Raw genomic sequence first — 23,357 nt, 5'->3', positions numbered from 1 at the left:
CCCTATCCCAGTCTGCTGTTCCCACATGCTTCAAGGAGGGTCACCATTGAGCAAAATGACTATCGCTCTGTAGCACTCACTTCCGTCATCATGAAGTGCTTTGAGAGATCATATCGCCTCCACCATACCTGACACCCTAGACCCACTCCAATTTGCTTACCACCCTAATAGGTCCACAGACTACACAATCACACTGCACTGCCCTAACCCACCTGGACAAAAGGAATAAGGAATACCTATACAGTACCCTCCAAACTCGTCATTAAGCTCGAGACCATGAGTCTCGACCCCGCCCTGTGCAACTGGGTCCTGGTCTTCCTGACGACCCGCCCCCAGGTGGTAAAGGTAGGAAACATCGCCACAACTCTGGGGCCCCACAAGGGTGCGCGCTCAGCCCCCTCCTGTACACCCTGTTCACCCATGACTACATGGCCAAGCAGGCCTCCAACACAATCATCAAATTTGCAGCTGACACAACAGTAGTAGGCTTGAATACCAACGATGACGGGACAGCCTATAGGGAGGAGGTGAGGGCCCTCGGAGTGTGGTGTATGGAAAATAACCTCACACTCAACGTAAACAAAACAAAGGAGATGATCGTGGACTTCGGGAAACAGCAGAGGGAGCACCCCCCTATCCACATCAACAGGACAGCAGTGGAGAAGGTGGAAAGCTTCAAGTTCCTCAGCATACACATCACAGACAAACTGAAATGGTCCACCCACACAGACAGTGTGGTGAAGGCGCAACATCAACAACGTCTCTTCAACCTCAGGAGGATGAAGAAATTTGTTTTGGCACATAAAACCATCAAACTTTTAGATGCACAATCGAGAGCATCCTGTTGGGCTGTATCACTGCCTGGTACGGCAACTGCTCCGCCCACAACTGCCAGGCTCTCCAGAGGGTAGAGAGGTCAGCACAACGCATCACCGGGGGCAAACGACCTGTCCCCCAGGAAAGCCAAAAAGATCAAGGACAACAACCATCCAAGCCCCTGCCCGTTCACCCCTCCATCATCGCGCACCCACACACTGAATAAGCTGCCCTGCCATAACACCAGCATGTGTGTGTGTGTGTGTGTGTGTGTGGGGGGTTCTTCGAAAATAACAGCTGGAACAGCCAGAACCTCCAACATAGCCTAGGCTACATTCAGATGGGATTTTCAAAGCTAGTTATTCTGTAAATAATTACCAGCTTTGCACAGTATTTCCCTTCTAGGTAAGCAGGGCACTCCTGCAGAAAATATTTGAAGAGCTTTATCACTAATTGATAATGATGGGATTGAACATCTGGCACACACTGCAGTCTTCCAGGGGATATCAACTGGGCTGGCTGCAATGGCTATTATACAAGCTAAAGTATCCAGGGATAAAATGGAAGGCTGCTGCTACTATTCATTCACATTTAGCATTCATTCTTAAACTTAACACATATCAAACTGAACATATCTTAGCGTTGTTGACTAGCCACATCCCAGCGAGAGTTGTGGGAGAAGTCAATCTTGGCTACTCTTCCTTCCATGCATATTTAAACAGTCCAATTGAAAAAGATTGCAGGAGGGAGGAATCATGATCGAGTGCAGTGACTGAATGTGCACTGCTGCTGCAGAGAAGCTGAGTGAGTCCAATAAAGCATGGTCTAGCCATCAATGCTGTCAGAGTCCCCTGATAGAAAAGCCATGATTAGCAGATCAAAGTAAACATCCTCTGAGGGAGTGCTGTGCTCAGCAGCAACACTGTGGTCTGTGCTACAAACAGGACTCTGGGAGAGTCTGAGAAGAGGTGCTGCTACAGGCCAGGGCAACACATCAGTGAGTGGTAGCTAAACCACTGACACAAGACAAACTTTTATAATGCTATTCCATTACATAATTAATCTCAAAGTGCTTTAAAATGCACCAAAATTACATAGGATAAGGCTACTTAACAAATCCAAGTTGACTGCACATAGGCCAACATTAAACTGATGAGAACATATAAAATTAAGGGTTTTCAGAATATTTTGAATTGATCCATGTAGGCTATGCAGTGCACTGTGCAAATCAGGGATCAAGACATTATCCATTTTTAGTTATGCATTACAGGATTTGGGAATCAAGCTGCTATATAGAACAATGGCATAAGCTAACAGAAGATACACATACAGTCACCATATTTTCCAGTCTTTCCAGGATGTCGGGGGGATTTTCAGACAAAAATGCCCGATTTTGCTAAGGCAATTCTGACATATGCATCAATTGACAAATTTGGGGAACGTTCTTGGGTGAGAAGTGGCTTGATTGACCCCTATTATGCAGTAAATGTGCAGTGATTGGTTGAAATAGCAGGCGTTTTTGTACTGCAGTGATGGGTCAGTTTTATGCAACAATATTGCGATGGTTTGACTTATGCGGAAATAGTGCAGTGATTTCCAAGTCCTCGCATAATATGCAGGAAATTATTGATTCAAAAATGTGGGATTACAGAATCCTGGAAAGACTGATTTCCAATCAAAAACCCATTGAATGAGCAGTGGTACCAAGTCGTCATGTGAAGGTGAACCCAACCTGGCTGTCCCAGATCCAGAGAAAGGAGGGGAACTGCTGGCCTGGTAGGTCATTACTAGCAGTGTGTGTGTGTGTGTGTGTGTGTGTGTGTGTGTGTGTTAGACCAGTCCTCCTGTGCTGAAGGTCAGCCACGGTCCTACTGTGACCTCTGGGCTGAAGCTCAAATCAGGGTAACGTGGGCATCTGGTGCTGACTGTCAGTGAGGCACTCGGCATTCACAAAAATGACACACCCAGTCTCATCCTCTCCATCTCCCTTACCCCGCCACCTCCTCCACAGAGAGGGTAATCAAACACCCTCCCCAGAGCAATCTGAAAAAACACATTTTCGATGTCGCTATTGGTCAGGTACTACTCAAAATACTGAAAGGCAGGCTGAACACTCAGTCTAGTTGACATAGTCCCACCTCTGATAACAGCCAAATATCACAGCATGTGTGTATTGAGGCCATTATGAGAAACACAAATACAATGATTACTGATTAGCCATTTCGCACAATAGATACTTGAGGGCACACGTGTTGGTATTCTCAAGATAATAATGCAATTTATTTTCTAAATGAGTCTGGAAAGTTGTCATGCCTGCAACCACAAACAAGTAGCCTATTAACAGATCTTAGAACTTCAACATCTCTGATTGATTACATCAATGACTGTACCTATTCAACCAGGAACCACATTAGCTACAACTGGAGGAGGAATTATAGCTACCGAGTTATTAATTGAAGCGCCACTCCTAAAACAATCCCATCATCATTTCCGTTGCATCAGCTGCTGCAGCAATCCTTACAGGCGTAGCCAAGCTCTGGTCTGTCCAGGATGAAATGGTACATTAAGGGGAGGTGGACTGTAAAGCAAAGGATCCAGGCTACAAACAAGACAGGGGTACCATCCACAAGGCGGGCGAAGAGGAGAATGACTTGTCAGTTTCAAAGCGATGCTGGCTGAAGGATCCATTCTGCAGTAGCAGAGGGGTGGTGTCTTTTCTAACCGAATAGAGTGTATCACTGCCTTTCAACCTACATGTGATCAAACAGACTATAGTCGATCCTTAATCGATATTTATCACCAAATAAAATGAAAAAGTATTTTAGAAAACATAGGTTTCAAGCTTAAGTTATTGGTCAATACAAATGTTAGTTTTCCTACAACTCCTCTTTTTTCACCAATGTGCTCCACCCTTATTTTTATAAACTGAATGCATCAATTCAGACTTAGGTGATTCGTGAAACAGAGCCAACTTGCAGTGAAAATGTAGAGCCTTGCTGATGACATTTCACAAAATGTTGATCTAAGTTGTCCAGTTGACTGGATGTAACGTTATGGATGGAGTAGGGTAGCCAGTGGCTACACAGGAAACATACAACTAGCTTGGTAGCTAGCGGAGCTAAAAAAGGTATCAAAATGTCAGACCACAGCTATTGTTTCACATGACATTCGGCCAATGCTAGGAAAATAACATATTTAGACTTAGCTAGTTACTTACTAAATAGATGTCAAAATAAATGAAATACAACCGATTGCATACGCCCTTTCCCATTATTGAACATTCTAAAATCGTAGGTAACGTTACCTAGCTAAAGTTATCCAGCTTGTCACAAAGTGTTCAAGCAGATAGCTAGATATCGTTTTACACTCGACAACACCACACATTAGTTGGTAAGTATTTGTAGCGGGTATGTTTAATAACGGTCTCAAATCATGACCTACATATGATCGCCAAGCGAACGCAGGGTAGACTAGAGCGCGCACGCTAGCTAGCCTAACAATTCGAATGCGAGGTGAAGTAATGAATTTAACTTCACCAATATACTCCGCAAAATATTAGTTAAAGTTAACTAGCTACATCGATAAAAGATATTGCAACAAGTCAGTAAATAAACTAGTTTATTAGGTTAGCTACCTACACACATAATTGATGATTATTTCCACTGTCTGAACAACATTAGTTAGCTGCCTTGTGAGCTGTAAAGTTGATATAAAATGATCGAATCAATTTGATCATCTACTTGGAAAAATAGGTGCAAGTTAGATTCAAATGGTAACTTAAAGCAGGTTAATAAGTTACTTACATGCAAATCGACCAGTGTCACTAGTTGGTTAACACAGTCATTTACAACTCTGATGACCAGCTACCTGCTGCTCCAAGCGGCCTGTCCGCCATTTTGAGACATAAAAAGGAGGCGCAAAAACTACAGCCACATCGTCATTTTCCCCACCTAGCATTTCTTCGATACTCAATATCTGATGCAAAATCATTTACACTTACCCTATAGTTTCTCCTGAAAAACTTTAACAAGTTCGACCAGTTATGAAAGCCAAGAGGATGTTTTTGTTCCAAAATAAGGGACTTCTGATCTCGAGTTTAAAGTATGCCGAATTGTCTCTCGACCAATCCTTGTTTTACTTACCGCAGTTGCCTTCGGAGTCGGTGACGCGCTTGCGTTCGAAAACTGACAGCGACGCGCGCGTACGCCTTCGATCACAGCCCCACTTAAATATACACTTGCAAACACCCACTGATAAACTACTATAATTTTACTTATTAGCTGTAAACACTCACTATTTTTGACAACACATCATTAGTCAGCCTCTGCCAATGGTGTCATTTACGTCTGTTTAAAGTGGATATTCAGATTCCAGAATGTTATCAGAATTTGATCTCTCTTGATGAAGTCCCATAGGTCTATGAATTACGTACTGTAACATTTGTGTGACAGGTCCCCTGTCCGCTAGCAGAGATAATCAACCAGTCTTTACCATTGAAATACATGATAATGATAGGACTGCATCTAATTGCATGTCCAAGAATGGCACAGCGGTCTAAGGCACTACATCTCAGTGTTAGATGCGTCACTATAGACCCAAGTTCGATTCCAGGCTGTATCACAACCGGCCGTGATTGGGAGTCCCATAGGACAGCGCACAATTGGCCCAGCGTCGTCCAGATTAGGGGTTGGCTGTGGTAGGTAATCACTGTAAATAAGATTTTGTTCATAACTGACTTGCCTAGTTTAATAAAGGTTATATAAGTCAAGATAGCTTGGAATCATTTCAGAAAAGTTTGATTAGATCAGATCTCAATGTACATGAGTAGTTATTAAAAATCCAAGCCAATTGTTATTTGCTAGTGTTCTTTATTCATTTTAATACAAAAGCATACTCACGACCAAAAATAATTAGATTGTTATTTTGTAAAGAGCAACAGACAGGTACCACACAGCCAGGGAAGTAGACTTTAACACTAGAAATGTGCAGAAGAAATTTCATCAGTTCAAGGTAAGAGAGAAAACAGAAGAATGAATCAAACTGACAAACCCTCGTTGAGTTAGACAGCCAGCTACACTGAGGTGATAGGGACCATATTTGCACTGTCTTGGCCCCATAGGACCTATTTTTCTCCCCCCTAGATGAGAGAGCAGAGACAACCCCGCTCAGTGTCAGTGCATCTATGAAATGTTGATGGTCAGAGCCTTCTATTTTTCTACATAGTAAAGAGACAGCTCGATTGGTGGTTTCTTGTGTGCTACTTAGGTGATTCGATGTGCTATCTTGGAAAATACACATTTTTGTATCAAATTGGAGAGAACATGAAATGGATGTGTAAATGTACAGAATAGCAGTATCATATCTGCGACATCAGTTAAGTGCTGGGAGTCATTTGAAGAGCTTTAAAATTAGATTAATTCAGTAGGGAGTGACAGACCTCCAGTTTATTTTATCAAAGCTGAAGACAATGTATAATTTTGTCAATATTAAACATTTTCATTTCCAGAGCATTGAAATTACATATTTCTTCATGCTATGTAAACCCCTTGGTTTGTATGGATGGATATCCTTTATATTCTGAATGTCTCCAAATGTTGAACATCTGAAGAACAGTCAAATCAGTTTCTCATGCAATTACTTGAATGTATCAAGAGGTATATTATGACGCAATTAGAACAGAATTGCAGCTGAACTCCAACAATAATTAGTGCCTTTGTGAATAAATCGAAGTAGCATGATTATGATCCATGAAAAAAAAAGTGATGGCCCGAGGCAGACAAAAGTATTTTTGATCACTCTAAATAAGTTTATTCTATCAGAAATGGCCAGAATCTGTCTTTTGTAAAGGTGTCAACAATTTAAATGTTCATCAAGCAATAGTCTGAAAACGTTCAGGTTCATATCGTCACAATTCCATCAAATACTTTTTTTCCTTTCCTCAACATCCAGTGAATGAGAAGCATATGGAACAGTTAGTTACAAACTAGCATTGAGATATGCTCGTTAACATCGTATGGGACAAAATTATTTCACACGAATAAAGCCTTCTCATTTGTTTCTGAAGTACTCTAGAGCACCACCCCATGGCTACTAAGTGTAATGCAAGACAGGACTGACATTCAGAGGAAGTTGAACCTGAGAAGGAAATGCAGATACACATATTTCAAAAAGGAAACCAATGATATTCCTTTGAAAAACATGAGCAAAAATTAAAAGAAACCAGAAAAACATTTTAAAACGTTTTGAAAAGCATAAATAGGCACAAATCATACAAAGTTCTATTGTTCCAGCTTTTTAGGAGCATAATAATCAAGAAATTAATTACTGTAACTGCTCTGTCCCCTCTCTTGGTGACAGCCTTTTACTTACAATGACAGCAGTTTGTGCAGCCACACAAGTGCAGCACTTCAAAAGGATCAGTTCCAGCATAGTTTCTATTGCTTTAATCACATACATTTAGACACCGCAACAATTTTTAGAAAGACATTTGCAAGGGAGGGTCGTACACAAGCGCACACAAAACACACACCTCAATCAGTCTTCTTTGGTATATTGAAGAAGCCCTTCTCAACCCACTTTTGGTGGTGCTGTATGTGTGTATGCATTCAGACAGACAGCACTGGAAAGTGCACTCAATACTGACGAGGAAACTTTGTTCATACATCGCCTGCTGTTGCCCGATTTACTGTCAACTTGTTGAATGGGTTTACCAAACAATGGAAACATAACAGTTTACTATTTTGAAACAATGAGTTTCTCATATACTCACTTCATATCAGCAGATTTACAACATTGCTGGCCAAGAATGTTACATGAGAATGGAAGTTTACATTAGCCATCCCATGGTTTTACTATGGCTTTGTTTACACGGGCAGCCCAATTCTGATCTTTTTGCCAATAATTGGACAAAATATCTGAATTTGTCTTCCTGTGTAAACACAGCCATTGCATATAAAAAATAAAACATTTGGAAAGTTGTGGCTTACCCAACCTAGTCATTATACTACGAAGCTGCAAGTGTCAAATTCATCATGGCCATATCCGATACCTTCTCTCGGACTACACAAACAAAAACATACATGCACATATTCTTTCAAAGTGGAAAAATAGAAGACTGGACACATCTAACATAAGAGTCCTATATAGGTCTACTGCTCAAGCCATAGTTGTACGTTTCATATCTGTATTTCCATCAACATTGATCAAATACCTGTCTAAATGCCAGACAGATTTATTTATACATCTTTTCCACTCATATTTTCTATAAAAAACGACATGGCTTAAAGGTAAACAGCGAAATGATGTTGCTACGAGCAACACCGCAGATAATTCAATGAGCGAGGCGCTTGACTTTGCTCCCACAGTATCAGCGCATGTGCATGGGTTCACTTCAAACTGTTCGAGTGTGGTAGGTACGGGACAAAAACAGTGGGTGAGTTTAGCCTTGTGCTTCACTCTAGGTTGTTGCGGAAATTGATCCACTACGCCGTTTACTTTGTGCACCTACATCATATCGCTGACTTTACCTTTAAATTAATGGATAATTGACAGAGCTAAAAATGGCATCTCCCGTGTTTCCATTTTGCTTTTACAAAAAGATAAATTTTTACTAAAAAAAGGTGTAACAATCAAAAGATTAATTGGAGAGCATACATGCGTCACCGTCTGTTTTTCTGTGATAGAACCAACAGACACAGCAGCAACTCATGATAAAACCATGAAATACAAATACAATTTTGACTGACCATAGGGTACACTCAAGAGCAAATGTGTGATTGGTGGAGAGGTTTAACAAGACTAAACGCAAGAGAAGGGAGTTTACATTGTGGCCCAAAACAGAGAAATCTCTCAATTTTAGTGACTTTAATCTCACAGTAAAAAAAATTTTTAAAAAAAAGAATCCCCTGAGTTCTGGGACAGGGTGTCAGATGTTATTTTCGAGGCAACATGGGGCCATGATGAAAGCCGTAGTTGCCTCAGTGGCTTTTTCAGGAGTTTTGGAGGTGTTGGGTAAAAAGTGGTCCTTGGGTAGGGAGAACAGTTGGTTGATGTGGAGTGGGATGAACAGTGGATAAGGCTCTGGTAATACAATGTCATGGTCGTCCTTGGTCGCCTTCTCTCACACACACACACACAGCAGCAGATATCAAGTTTACATTCGTTTTGCTTCTTTACCAAAGCTCTTGAGGCTGTAGGCTTTCAGACTGATTCTGTATTCTCCTACGCCTGTATATACTAACTCCTGCTCTGTTACTCCTTGAAGTTCCTCTTATAAACTCTATACCTACTGTATACATAGATGTTTCTCTTTGTCTGCCCCTCACCCCTCAGTTCTCGGGTCCACATGCTCATTCAAGAAGATGGCAGTTGTATCACGTCCTCTCCCTTGCAGAAAGTAATGTGGTGTGGAGGGTTTGACGTTAATCAACATTAACGTCCATGGGTATTTTGTCCTCCAGCTCTAGTGGACCGTCCACAGTGAGATCCTCCACGCTCTTCCCTGACTCCTGAAGCTGCTGCCGCCGCTGAACCTCTGCCTTCAGGTTCTCCAAGTCCTTTTGGCTGCAGAGTGAATGGGTTAGGATACCACAAGGGTTAATGTCGAGCGCTGACACATTTATATTTTTAAGAGGAGATGGAATTCCACAGGGGTCAGTACTGGGTCCTGACCGGTTTCTATTTTCAAAGCAAACTGTAAAAGTAAGGTGCTACTTCACTTTACCTGAGGGGTATAAAGATGATGCCATTGATGATATTGAGCTGCTCTAGAACACTGGCCATACTGGGAGCTGTGAACTGGAAAAAGTGGTGGAACCCAACAAAATTACACACCGTACTATGAATCTAACACCCACAATACATTTGAAAGCATAATCTACAGACGCAGGTATGCTATCATCTGGGGACAATACAAGGCCCTTTCATTTTGTCTTACAGATAAAAACCCATATGAAAATATAGCTAGGCCCTAAGCCACGTACCTTGAGTGGCATGATGCTGGCGTTGGAGCCGTTCTTGTAGATCTCGTTCATGGTTCTCTGCAGAGCCACAGCCTGCTGTGTGAGGTACTTCAGATACTCGGAGCTCTCTTTAGTCTTCTCGTGGGCCTCTCCCACCTGAGAGGGGATAGAGGGGAAGAAAGTGAGAAAGAGACCTTAAACTATTATCAGTTATTGGTAATCTAGCACATATTCTTATTTCAGCAAATGTTCTTAAGCCACTTCTGATGAGAGGATGTGTAGAGCGTTGTGTACTGTAGCTGTAACCTGGTTTTTGTAGATGGTGTAGCCCTCCTTTTCCTGCTGGAGCGCAGAGCGGAACTCTGCCTTGCTCTCGTAAACCCTCGCAACCAGATGATGACTGCAGAAGAACATTTGATTTGTATTAAATCAACTGAAGATAATACAAACTAGAGTATAGAACAGCAAATCAGTTATAATAACAAAATTGATGTTCAGTCACTCAAGAAATTACTCTTCATTGTAGTTACCTGAGGGCTACTTTGAGGGAGCGGGGTCCATGGTATTTGGAGTTGATGGCCAAGGAGTTCTCCAGGAACCTCAGAGACAGGTCGTACTCCATTACTCCATGCAGCACCAGGCCAATGTTACTCTACAGGAGGAGACCCGGGATGACATGGAGAACAGGTGTAAGGAGAACTGATTTAATAAAGGTCACAAACACACCTCAAAGGGTTACACAAAAATGGTAGATAACTTCAGAGTTAACATTATGACAAACACCCACAGGACTTGATGTACTTCCGGCGCCGACAGAGATGGCCGCCTCGCTTCGCGTTCCTAGGAAACTATGCAGTTTTTTGTTTTTTTACGTGTTATTTCTTACACTAGTACCCCAGGTCATCTTAGGTTTCATTACATACAGCCGAGAAGAACTACTGAATATAAGATCAGCGTCAACTCACCATCAGTACGACCAAGAATATGTTTTTCGCGATGCGGATCCTGTGTTCTGCCTTACAACCAGTGTAACGGAGTGGATCACATGCAGCGACCAAAAAAAAAAAAAACGACTCAGAAAAAGAGGGAAACGAAGCGGTCTTCTGGTCAGACTCCGGAGACGGGCACATCGTGCACCACTCCCTAGCATTCTTCTTGCCAATGTCCAGTCTCTTGACAACAAGGTTGATGAAATCCGAGCAAGGGTAGCATTCCAGAGGGACATCAGAGACTGTAACGTTCTCTGCTTCACGGAAACATGGCTAACTGGAGAGACGCAATCCGAAGCGGTGCAGCCAGCGGGTTTCTCCACGCATCGCGCCGACAGAAACAAACATCTTTCTGGTAAGAAGACGGGCGGGGGCGTATGCCTTATGGCCAACGTGACATGGTGTGATGAAAGAAACATACAGGAACTCAAATCCTTCTGTTCACCTGATTTAGAATTCCTCACAATCAAATGTAGACCGCATTATCTACCAAGAGAATTCTCTTCGATTATAATCACAGCCGTATATATCCCCCAAGCAGACACATCGATGGCTCTGAACAAACTTTATTTAACTCTGCAAACTGGAAACGATTTATCCAGGAGGCTGCATTCATTGTAGCTGGGGATTTTAACAAGGCTAATCTGAAAACAAGACTCCCTAAATTTTATCAGCATATCGATTGCGCAACCAGGGGTGGAAAGACCCTGGATCATTGTTACTCTAACTTCCGCGACGCATATAAGGCCCTGCCCCGCCCCCTTTCGGAAAAGCTGACCACTTCTCCATTTTGTTGATCCCTGCCTACAGACAGAAACTAAAACAAGAAGCTCCCACGCTGAGGTCTGTCAACGCTGGTCCGACCAAGCTGACTCCACACTCCAAGACTGCTTCCATCACGTGGACTGGGAGATGTTTCGTATTGCGTCAGACAACATTGACGAATACGCTGATTCGGTGTGCGAGTTCATTAGAACGTGCGTTGAAGATGTCGTTCCCATAGCAACGATTAAAACATTCCCTAACCAGAAACCGTGGATTGATGGCAGCATTCGTGTGAAACTGAAGGCACGAACCACTGCTTTTAATCAGGGCAAGGTGTCTGGTAACATGACTGAATACAAACAGTGCAGCTATTCCCTCCGCAAGGCTATCAAACAAGCTAAGCGCCAGTACAGAGACAAAGTAGAATCTCAATTCAACGGCTCAGACACAAGAGGCATGTGGCAGGGTCTACAGTCAATCACGGACTACAGGAAGAAACCCAGCCCAGTCACGGACCAGGATGTCTTGCTCCCAGGCAGACTAAATAACTTTTTGCCCGCTTTGAGGACAATACAGTGCCACTGACACGGCCTGCAACGGAAACATGCGGTCTCTCCTTCACTGCAGCCGAAGTGAGTAAGACATTTAAACGTGTTAACCCTCGCAAGGCTGCAGGCCCAGACGGCATCCCCAGCCGCGCCCTCAGAGCATGCGCAGACCAGCTGGCCAGTGTGTTTACGGACATATTCAATCAATCCCTATACCAGTCTGCTGTTCCCACATGCTTCAAGAGGGCCACCATTGTTCCTGTTCCCAAGAAAGCTAAGGTAACTGAGCTAAACGACTACCGCCCCGTAGCACTCACATCCGTCATCATGAAGTGCTTTGAGAGACTAGTCAAGGACCATATCACCTCCACACCCTACCTGACACCCTTGACCCACTCCAATTTGCTTACCGCCCAAATAGGTCCACAGACGATGCAATCTCAACCACACTGCACACTGCCCTAACCCATCTGGACAAGAGGAATACCTATGTGAGAATGCTGTTCATCGACTACAGCTCGGCATTCAACACCATAGTACCCTCCAAGCTCGTCATCAAGCTCGAGACCCTGGGTCTCGACCCCGCCCTGTGCAACTGGGTACTGGACTTCCTGACGGGCCGCCCCCAGGTGGTGAGGGTAGGCAACAACATCTCCTCCCCACTGATCCTCAACACTGGGGCCCCACAAGGGTGCGTTCTGAGCCCTCTCCTGTACTCCCTGTTCACCCACGACTGCGTGGCCATGCACGCCTCCAACTCAATCATCAAGTTTGCGGACGACACAACAGTGGTAGGCTTGATTACCAACAACGACGAGACGGCCTACAGGGAGGAGGTGAGGGCCCTCGGAGTGTGGTGTCAGGAAAATAACCTCACACTCAACGTCAACAAAACTAAGGCGATGATTGTGGACTTCAGGAAACAGCAGAGGGAACACCCCCCCATCCACATCGATGGAACAGTAGTGGAGAGGGTAGCAAGTTTTAAGTTCCTCGGCATACACATCACAGACAAACTGAATTGGTCCACTCACACAGACAGCATCGTGAGGAAGGCGCAGCAGCGCCTCTTCAACCTCAGGAGGCTGAAGAAATTCGGCTTGTCACCAAAAGCACTCACAAACTTCTACAGATGCACAATCGAGAGCATCCTGGCGGGCTGTATCACCGCCTGGTATGGCAACTGCACCGCCCTCAACCGTAAGGCTCTCCAGAGGGTAGTGAGGTCTGCACAACGCATCACCGGGGCAAACTACCTGCCCTCCAGGACACCTACACCACCCGATGCTACAGGAAGGCCATAAAGATCATCAAGGACATCAACCACCCGAGCCACTGCCTGTTCACCCCGCTGTCATCCAGAAGGCGAGGTCAGTACAGGTGCATCAAAGCTGGGACCGAGAGACTGAAAAACAGCTTCTATCTCAAGGCCATCAGACTGTTAAACAGCCACCACTAACATTGAGTGGCTACTGCCAACACACTGTCAATGACACTGACTCTACTCCAGCCACTTTAATCATGGGAATTGATGGGAAATGTAAATATATCACTAGCCACTTTAAACAATGCTACCTTATATAATGTTACTTACCCTACATTGTTCATCTCATATGCATACGTTGATAATGTACTCTATATCATCGACTGCATCCTTATGTAATACATGTATCACTAGCCACTTTAACTATGCCACTTGGTTTACATACTTATCTCATATGTATATACTGTACTCGATATCATCTACTGTATCTTGCCTATGCTGCTCTGTACCATCACTCATTCATATATCCTTATGTACATATTCTTTATCCCCTTACACTGTATAAGACAGTAGTTTTTTTTGGAATTGTTAGTTAGATTACTTGCTCGTTATTACTGCATTGTCGGAACTAGAAGCACAAGCATTTCGCTACACTCGCATTAACATCTGCTAACCATGTGTATGTGACAAATAAAATTTGATTTGATTTGAGGATGGTTTTAATCTAAAGAAAATAAATGAAATACTGTGGCCCACTCACATCTAGAAGCGCCATTTCGGGGTGGTCCTCCCCACACACCATAAGCATGAGGTAGCGAGCACGGTACAGCAGCTTCAGAGCAGTGGACAGCTGACCGTTGGCAAAGCAGTACAGAGCTAAGTGCATCTGGGGAGAGAAAGCAACCAGAGGCATTTAGAAACAGTAAACACAACCTGTCTTCAAAAAATATAGATGTTTTCCTGGATACGTACATATTCCTGGATAGTGTTGGGGTGCTCGACGCCCAGTACCCTCTCACTCATCAAGACAGCCTTCTGTTGGTTACTGAGAGCCTGTGGACAGAGAAGACCACAGTCAGGACTGCGTCATTGGGATTGCTGTGGCCATTTGTTGTCATGCGTGAGAGGAATATCAAAATGTGTTTATAATGTCGAAAGTAGCACACCTCATGGTGGTCTCCCATGATGTAGTTGAGGCGAGCCAGCAGACGCAGGCAGGCACAGATCTCTACGTGCATGGCCCCGTACACGTTGTTGAACAGGTTCAGAGCCTCGTTGATCAACTCACAGCCCTCCTTCAGGTAACCTGCACACAGACACCTTGTTGACAAGTCAGGCTTCCACAATCGTTGTACAGCACAACAGAAAGTAATGTGAATGGGTTCAGAGAGGACACTGAATGTAAGTTGCATGATACTGAATTTATCTGCATGGTTTATATGGGGAGGAAGGAAACATTTCTCCTCAACTTTCCTGTGTGTGTGTGTTGCATGTGTGAGTGGAGTTTAATTTACATATCTGTCTCTAACCCTAGGAGGAACCATGCTGACCCCGCCTAGCAGGACTGGTACCCACCTCACCACGCTGGACCTGTAGCAGGTGTGTGTGTGCACATGCATGTGAGTTGCATTATAAGTGTAAGTAGTGCTGTATACTGATTGAGGTCTAGTAGCCTCATGCTAGCCTCACCTTGCTGGACCTTGGCCTGTCCACTCTGGAAGAAGTGGAAGGCATCGGAGGCCTTGGGGTTGACATGCTTCACCACAGGGAAGATGTTAAGGATGTCCTCCTCTGTGAAGGCAGGCTTGTGGCGACTGTCAAAGTTATACTCCTTTATCAGGATCTAGAAACGCAGGGAGGCAGACGACACAGGAAGAGTGTTAGAAGGGACAGGGTTAAAAACGTGACATCATTAAAATATATTTTGAATTACAATTTGACCCCTGGCCCCTTCTCCCTAGGCATTTCTGTAGATCTGAAGGTATTGGACAGATGTATACAATATGATGAACATTGCACCTAGTCGAAATAAGGTTTGATGGCAGTTACCTGGATGCCAGCTTTGATGGAGATTTCTCTGAGCAGGGTGATCTTCTGAAGGCTGTATTTCTCCACTCCCTGGTCGGCATTCTCGCTGTAGAAAGATGCATGTTTTTAGGAAAACATACACCAACTTTAACCCAAGCACACTCACCCAGTGCAGGCTGAAGAGGTAGATTGTTAGCATAATGTGCTAACGTCAAGCCTACTATTGTGCCAAAATCAATCCTAATTCTCACCCACCAGTGCAGGGTGAAGTGGTAGTAGCTCTGGGCCTCAGAGACGATGTTCTTCCACAGCTCGCTGGGTGTCAGGCTGGCCCACGCAGTGTTGTCCCCTCCCCCCGGGACACGGTTACGGCGCTTACGGTTCTTGCGGCGCGACACGAGCTCATCGGCAGGCAAGTGTGCCACGGCATCGAAAGAGGACAGGAAGCAGTTGAGGAAGTGGCTGACAGCGGCGGAGAGGGCCGACAACTCAACACCCTGGGAGACGGAGTACATAGTCTATTGTTCTCATATTTAATCAATTTCAAAGGGAGACAAATACATTCTATGATAAGCAAGTAGGGGTGACAATTCCGTGGTGCAAAATAGCAAAGATCTGTGTGATCATAATTCTACAACAATCATTGCTCGAAAAATAGCGCTCACCTGGAGGTATGTCTTGAAGATATGTTTCGCACATCTGGTGATTAACTCGCTGATACCTATTCTCTACAGAACACATACAAAACAATTGAATAAAAAGGAAACAAGTTGAATGCAGATTATGTATTGTCCTGCACTCTGTTCTGCAATGTCTGCAGTAGAAACAACAGAACAGTATAGAAGGTTAGCATTATTAGCATAATGATATCATTGCCCTTCATTATAATTCTCCTCAGTCAGTCTTCAAGATCGAATGGAGGTCAGGATTACATAGAAGTGCTCCAGCTGTGCCTTGGCTGGGGTCTGGTCCACAAACGCCAGTACGTTGCCTAGGTAACGCACGTTAATGCCCCTCTGGTGCAGCGCCTCGGTCAGCGTGGCTCCATCCATGGGCAGAGCACTGTGGTCCAGACAGTCTTTTACCTGGAGTGAAAAAAAGTTCAAAGTTAAATTAAAATAAATTCCCACATACAACGTAAGAAATTAAAAATTACCACACCCCCACAACAAAATACAAATAACCAAAACAAACACACCAACCCACTCACCCACAAATAGCTAGACAAACAAAGGCTAGTGATGTAAGCAAATAAACAAAGAAAAAAAAAAAAAAAAAAAAAAACGTCCCTTTTTCAGGACTCTGTCTTTCAAAGATCATTTATAAAAATCCAAATAATTTCAATTTCACAGATCTTCATTGTAAAGGGTTTAAACACTGTTTCCCATGCTTGTTCAATGAACCATAAACAATGAATGAACATGCACCTGTGTAACAGTCATTAAGACACAAACAGCTGTCATGACATTGGCCTGGGGTTGGGTTTATAACAGTCATAAATACCTCTTTCCCCCCTTTTTCCTCTCTCTACCTTACTGATGTTACACTTGCAAAACCCTTGGTTAACAGAGATTCTGGGAACATCAGAAGGTGGGGGGGCAATGAACTATATTCTGGTAAGCCGACCAATTGAACATATGCGGTGGTACTTAATGAATATGATGTCAGTTCGGTTGTCATCTGAGACATTCTCATCAATGATAAGATGACAAACTCTAGAGTGGAAGTCTACACATCAGAGTTATCGGAGTCACATGGAATTGTTGTTCAATTTAAATGTTTGAATATGAAATTATTTGTGATGGGATGAAATGTGATTTGAGCTTCTAAAATGTGAGATTTGGGTTTTCATAAGATTGAGCAAAGCCCTATCAGTGGCCTGCCCCTGTGAAGGGACATGGGCTATAAAACTTTAAATACGCCCTCCTCTCCCTTCCTATATAAGCCCTTGACGACAATATAACCTCCTGTTCCGAGGACGACGGTCCGATGTTAGAATGGTTCAGATAATAACTACAGAACGAAGCCAACATCAGCGTGAGCTTTGGTTGCGAATGGTATGAACTTTGAACTCTTATTCACTACAGAAGTGATACCTCCCAGCCGTTGAGTTCGCAACAGCCGCTGCAAACGAGGGTTAGGAAGGAACAGAGTATCCCGTCTATCGCACAACGACGTTACTACAACGCATCCAATTGACAACCAGAGACATTCTTCAAAGGACAGAGGACTCGGTTTGGCAACACGGTCTTCCATCTACCACCAACCTACCGAAGCGCAGCTCAGAGTAAATATTTATTGCATTTTCCAAATGGGCAGTAATTTAGAATGAATAAGATACTGTATTTACGATAGCACAGCTTCGCCCTTTGTTCCTCAGTCTTCTCGCTCTTTCACTCAAATCCAACCCCTTTTCTTTTGTGTAACCAGCTGTCATATCTGTTCCGCCCGCTAGGGACATTTTCCTTTATGACGTCATTTCTAATTAAGTTATGATTTAAATGTGTAATTCTGTATGATTAGTTAGGTATTTAGTAAATAAATAATTAAACCCAATTTTGTATGGCTGATTATGTTGTAATATAGTGAAGGTAATGACTGCTTGTGCTTGGTAGGATGTTGCTGCCCTGAAACTTACCAGAGACGGAATCTGACAGGACACCATGAAGGCTCCAGCATCCTTCAACAGCTGCTTCTGTTTCTGAATGTCATCCGCACTGTCCTCAGGGAAACGCACTCCTGTGGGAGAGACATCAGAATTTTTTGGGGGGAGGGCTGCAAAAGTCTTTTATTACGCTTTAGTTTCATGAATGTGAAAATAAGGTCATTCCTGTGAAGTGCTTTGGAGGTAACAGCAATTGATACCAAAAAATTTATCAACAATTGGTACTGTTCAGCAGAGCCAGCTGCCACACCAAACTTCTCCTAAAAGCGCTACATTTCCCATCATCCACCAACATAAAGTGACAGTTCCTACCTGGAGAGAAGATGTCTGGGTTGAAGCGGATGTCGAAGGAGGTGTTGCTGATGGAACCCACGGCCTTGCAGGCGTTGAGGACCACCTCTCGGCTTTTAGGGTCTTGATGGAAACAGGTCAGCGTGGGGTTGGAGAGATCAGGGGAGGAAGAGAGAGAAGTTGAATGAATATCAATATAACAAGTTACCTGGGCAACAAATCAAAATGATATGTTGTAAGTTCCCCAAAAATCACTATCATCTTTCCTCAAATTGACTCTTTCTGAGTCACAAACCCTTTGATTAATTGTCACACTAGCCAATGAGAAACAAAACAGAGATCTGTGGTTATTGGATTGCTATATCCCACACGGCAAGTGATTTTACTGGGGTCCATGCTCACTTAGGAGGCTAAGAACTGGACAGGGACAAATATCCAGGTGGAGAGATGCAACTAAGACACCAGCATTAAGCCCTTTTAGACACCTCTTCATGAAGATGGCAACATACAGATGAAAAATCACACACACACACCATTCTAAATGCATGTCTTAGTGAAATTAAAAGAGCCCTCGTTTAAATGCATTTTCCCACCGACGAGGCTTCCCCAGCCTCTCTCTACCCTGCAACGGTTTGGACGTACCGATGCCGGATCCGTCTTCCGCGGCTAAAGACTCAGCCAGCTCTTTGGCCTGGGCTAAGCCAGGGATAATATCCTCAGCCTTACCCTCCAGAGGGCTCTCGCACTCCCCGTTCTGAATTGCTGTGGCAAAGGGCACCAACGGCCCATTGGTGGTCACCGTGGGAACCACATTATCCTCTATAGGGGTTGCCTGGGAGGCATTAGTGGTTGTTGTAGCTGAACTGTCTGTTTCTGTCATTGGCTCTGTCTTGGGGGCTGCTTCTGTGGTGGTGGCTTCTGTTGCTGCTGGCTGAGGGGCATCAGAGGTGGAGGTGGTGTCCGTCTGGACTGTGTCCGAGTTGGCGTCAGTGAGGGTTTCTGTGGAAGTTTCTGAGGACTCGGCCGAGGCATCGGGGGTCTCTGTGGAGGGCAGGGCTGGAACGGCTGCCCCGGGGCTGCTATTCTCTGTCAGGGTGGCCAGCTTGCTCTCCTTGTTGGCTTTCTGCTGCATAAGCTGAAGCGCTGCCATCTTCATGAAGAGGAGGTATCTGAGGAGTAGAGTACAGAATCTTTATTATCCCAGAGGGGGTAGGACATAGTCAGTTACGTGAGCATTCAAATCTGCACAGACCCAATCATACACTAAAAATAACATCTGATGACCATCTTGAGGGACATAACCAGTACCCTATCTAAAGCACATAAACCACCAAGGAAGCCCATAGCTAACCACTACAACACAGGTATGTAAATGTGAAAGGTAGAGTCTCCATACTATTCCCATAGCACACACACACACAATTAAAACACCTCCCTAAAGCACTCTACGGTACCTGTGCTCAACGAAGGCCTCGATGAGCTCCTGACGGAGGCAGGCCAGACGGTGGCGGTGCTGGCGTGGGAAACCCTGTCTCACACTCTCAGGGGAAAGCTCCTCCCCTTCCACAGGCAGGAAGTTCAGGTCAGGGGGGAAGGTCCTCAGAAGGTCCAAAATGTAGTGGCGTCCATCGTTGCCGATTATGCCCTTACACTCAACAGAGGAACACAGCTCCATGGACTCATCCTTCTCATTCAGTACATTGTGTCTCTGGACCTGGGGGTGGAAGAGTCAGTCATTATGACAGAGAGAATGTGATAACCACAGTATGGCAGGTTTGTGGCATGGCAGTGATAAACGTTGAATGTCTGTAGGCCGGTGCAGTGACAGAAAAACAGTTCAACAAAAGATATTGAAGTTTGCCTACTTTGTAGTGACAAATAAAGTCAATCCCAAACAATTAGCAGACTTAAAAATAAAGCATGAAACTGGCATTATCCTCATGATATCCTCACCTTGAGTGGTCGACTGGTTCTCTCCAGAAGTTCCAGGTACTTCCCATGAGACACCACTGTCTTCCCAAAGTCGATAGACCCGTAGATCACGCTCTGCTCCTGCTCTCTCTCCAGAATGCCAGGGATGATCGACTGGGCCGTGACACGGTAACCCCGATAGTCCACCACCACTGTCCCCAGGGTGTACAGCCCCTCCACGTCTACGGCCCCGTAAGCCCGGACACCGTTGAGGTCGTTGGTGGGAGCAGCGTGCGCGGCAGCGTCCCCGCCCAGCTCGCGATAGTGGTCGCGGACGTCAAAGCCCAGGGAGAAGAATATGTTGTTCCAGATGAACATCTGCATACGTGTCTCCTCGCCAGGATTGATGGCCATCACGTTGCCGTCAATCACCGCCATGGAACCGCGAGTGGCAGCAGCCGCAAAGTCACTGTGGACCTGGAGAGAGGAGGGTTAGAGAGTGAAAGGATGTGTAAGGATGTAGAGGATGGAAAGCAGCGTAATAGTCTGCACACTACAGGATATAGACGGAAACAGAGAAACGAAGCTGAAAGGAGGGTGTTTCAAGGAGGAGAATTGATGACCAAAGCTCACTAGCGAAAGCAAATAAGAGGGCCAGAGTGCAGGAGACAGAAGACGGGAAAGGAGATTAGCTTCAACTACTGCTGTAGGCTGGCTCACCTTGAAGATGGCCCTCTCTCTCAGCAGGCGATCAGGCAGGTTCTTCCGGGCCAGCTCTCTGGTCGTCTGCAGCTCCTCATTCCAGTCTCGTGTCTGAATAAATAACAGAGACGCAATGTTACACAAAACCAAAACAGAGTATTATAGGTGTGTGTGTGTGTGTGTACCTGTCCAGGTATGTGTTCCTCGTAGCCTAGGCGCAAGGTGTGTGTACCTGTCCAGGTATGTGTTCCTCGTAGCCCAGACGGGAGGTGTAAGCGTCCTCAGCTCTGACACAGTCCATGGTGTGGTCCACCTGGGGGGCGGTCCAACTGTACACCTGGAAGGGTGTTGCTATCCTCTCAAATGGATGCCGCTGAACCCTGCAGCCAATCAGAAACCAAATTAGCCAGTGGGAGTATTCCTCAGAAGTAATTACCAGAATTATCAAGAAAAACCACAATGGCTGTCTAATATGGTTAGCTCTGAAAAAAAAAATATATACACTACCGTTCAAAAGTTTGGGGTCAAATAGAAATGTCTTTGTTTTCCATGAAAACATACATGAAATGAGTTGCAAAATGAATAGGAAATATAGTAAAGACGTTGACAAGGTTATAAATAATGATTTTTAATTGAAATAACTGTGTTCTTCAATTTGCAGCAATTACAGCCTTGCACACCTTTGTCCTTCTAGTTGTTAATTTGTTGAGGTAATCTGAGGAGATTTCACCCCATGCTTCCTGAAGCACCTCCCCCAAGTTGGATTGGCTTGATGGGCACTTCTTACATACCCTACGGTCAAGCTGCTCCCACAACAGCTCAATAGGGTTGAGATCTGGTGACTGTGCTGGCCACTCCATTATAGAGAGAAAACCAGCTGACTGCTTCTTCCCTAAATAGTTATTGCATAGTTTGGAGCTGTGCTTTGTGTCATTGTCGTGTTGTAGGAGTAAATTGGCTCCAATAAAGCAACGTCCACAGGGTATGGCATGGCGTTGCAAAATGGAGTGATACCATTCCTTCTTCAAGATCACTTTTACCCTGTAAAGATCTTCCACTTTCTACCACCAAAGCCCCCCCAGGCCATCACATTGCCTCCACCATGACAGATGGCATCAAGCACTCCTCCAGCATCTTTTCATTTTTTCTGCGTCTCACAAATGTTCTTCTTTGTGATCGGAGCACCTCAAACTTAGATTTGTCTGTCCATAACACTTTTTTCCCCAATCTTCTGCGGTCCAGTGTCTGTTATTTTTCCCCATCTTAATATTTGCTTTTTGTTGGCCAGTCAGATAGATTTTTCTTTGAAACTCTGCCTTGAAGGTCAGCATCCGGGAGTCACCTATTCACTCTTCACTGTTGAGACTGGTGTTTTGCGGGTACTATTTATTGAAGTTGCCAGTTGAGGATTTGTGAGGCGTCTGTTTCTCAAACTAGACACTAATGTACTCTCCTCTTGCAGTTGTGCACCGGGGCCTCCCACTCCTCTTTCTATTCTGGTTAGAGCCAGTTTGCCCTGTTCTGTGAAGGGAGTAGTACGAGATCTTCAGTTTCTTGGCAATTTCTCGCATGGAATAACCTTCATTTCTCAGAACAAGAATAGACTGACAAGTTTCAAAGGAAAGTTCTTTGTTTCTGGCCCTTTCGAGCCTGTAATCGAACCCAAAAATGCTGATGCCCCAGATACTCAACTAGTCTAAAGGTCAGTTTTATTGCTTCTTTAATTAGCACTACAGTTTTCAGCTGTGTTAACATAATCGCAAAAGGCTTTTCTAATGATCAATTAGCCTTTTAAAATTATAAACTTGGATTAGCTAACACAATGTGCCATTGGTACACAGGAGATGGTTGCTGATAATGTAGATATTCCATTAAAAATCTGCCATTCCCAGCTACAATAGTAATTTACAACATTAACAATGTCTACACTGTATTTCTGATCAATTTTATGTTACATTTTTTTGCTTTTCTTTCAAAAACAAGGACATTTCTAAGTGACCCCAAACCTTTGTGCGGTAGTGTAAAATTCTGGTATAATTACTAATAATTGTATGCTTATCAGTATGTTTTCCCCCCATTACACATAACTAATAAAAAGCACAGCTCCTTACCTTTTCTTCTGCAGGGCAGTGAAGTTCTTCTTGAAGGCAGGGCTTATCTGGCTCAGCAGCTCAACCAACGAGTGGCTGAGGAAGCTGGGGTTAGCTGGCTTGGGGTTGAAGGTGTAGGTGGTCGACCTGGAACACAACACCCTGGTCATCGCTCATTATGGTCAACTTTCGCCCTTGGACAGTTCACTTTTTCACACCATCTAGCCAAACCTAACCATGCTGGCTCTGATAGTTTCCTTTCACACTTTCCAGTACAGTTCCAGCAACTGGTGGATGCGTAATCATCCCAACACAATACATACAGCTT

The 23,357-nt window shown here is 44.3% G+C and overlaps 2 protein-coding genes across 5 annotated transcripts in view; both read right to left on the bottom strand.

Annotated features, from left to right (window-relative positions):
* Positions 1 to 5,052, bottom strand: part of LOC112267040 (lissencephaly-1 homolog A) — a 92,418-nt gene extending 87,366 nt beyond the window's left edge. Inside the window, exon 1 of one of the 3 annotated variants that reach the window (XM_024445047.2) lies at positions 4,959 to 5,052. The gene's annotated coding sequence lies outside the window, so the exon portion shown is untranslated. Of the gene's footprint in view, positions 1 to 4,619; positions 4,705 to 4,816 lie in introns of those variants that run through there. The other 2 variants (XM_024445046.2, XM_024445049.2) reach the window with 2 other exon arrangements.
* A 615-nt stretch (positions 5,053 to 5,667) lies between these two features.
* LOC112267039 (clustered mitochondria protein homolog) overlaps positions 5,668 to 23,357 on the bottom strand; it is a 29,085-nt gene continuing 11,395 nt past the window's right edge. The window contains exons 7-27 of one of the 2 annotated variants that reach the window (XM_024445044.2): positions 23,051 to 23,176; positions 21,172 to 21,319; positions 20,958 to 21,050; positions 20,280 to 20,714; positions 19,781 to 20,040; positions 18,969 to 19,495; positions 18,348 to 18,449; positions 18,009 to 18,109; positions 16,303 to 16,455; positions 16,036 to 16,098; positions 15,626 to 15,867; positions 15,392 to 15,476; positions 15,032 to 15,185; positions 14,509 to 14,648; positions 14,315 to 14,395; positions 14,103 to 14,228; positions 10,307 to 10,428; positions 10,083 to 10,176; positions 9,798 to 9,932; positions 9,539 to 9,612; positions 5,668 to 9,378 (exon numbers count right to left, since the gene is read on the bottom strand). In XM_024445044.2, coding sequence (XP_024300812.1) covers positions 9,237 to 9,378; positions 9,539 to 9,612; positions 9,798 to 9,932; positions 10,083 to 10,176; positions 10,307 to 10,428; positions 14,103 to 14,228; positions 14,315 to 14,395; positions 14,509 to 14,648; positions 15,032 to 15,185; positions 15,392 to 15,476; positions 15,626 to 15,867; positions 16,036 to 16,098; positions 16,303 to 16,455; positions 18,009 to 18,109; positions 18,348 to 18,449; positions 18,969 to 19,495; positions 19,781 to 20,040; positions 20,280 to 20,714; positions 20,958 to 21,050; positions 21,172 to 21,319; positions 23,051 to 23,176 — 3,403 coding nt within the window. In that variant the 3' untranslated portion in view covers positions 5,668 to 9,236. The remainder of the gene's footprint in view (positions 9,379 to 9,538; positions 9,613 to 9,797; positions 9,933 to 10,082; positions 10,177 to 10,306; positions 10,429 to 14,102; positions 14,229 to 14,314; positions 14,396 to 14,508; positions 14,649 to 15,031; positions 15,186 to 15,391; positions 15,477 to 15,625; positions 15,868 to 16,035; positions 16,099 to 16,302; positions 16,456 to 18,008; positions 18,110 to 18,347; positions 18,450 to 18,968; positions 19,496 to 19,780; positions 20,041 to 20,279; positions 20,715 to 20,957; positions 21,051 to 21,171; positions 21,320 to 23,050; positions 23,177 to 23,357) is intronic. The other variant, XM_024445045.2, reaches the window with a different exon arrangement.

The sequence above is a fragment of the Oncorhynchus tshawytscha genome, linkage group LG14, assembly GCF_018296145.1.
Source record: "Oncorhynchus tshawytscha isolate Ot180627B linkage group LG14, Otsh_v2.0, whole genome shotgun sequence".
NCBI classification, from domain to species: domain Eukaryota; kingdom Metazoa; phylum Chordata; class Actinopteri; order Salmoniformes; family Salmonidae; genus Oncorhynchus; species Oncorhynchus tshawytscha.
The sequence above is the reverse complement of the archived record's forward strand: the minus strand, read 5'-3'. Positions and strand labels throughout refer to the sequence as shown.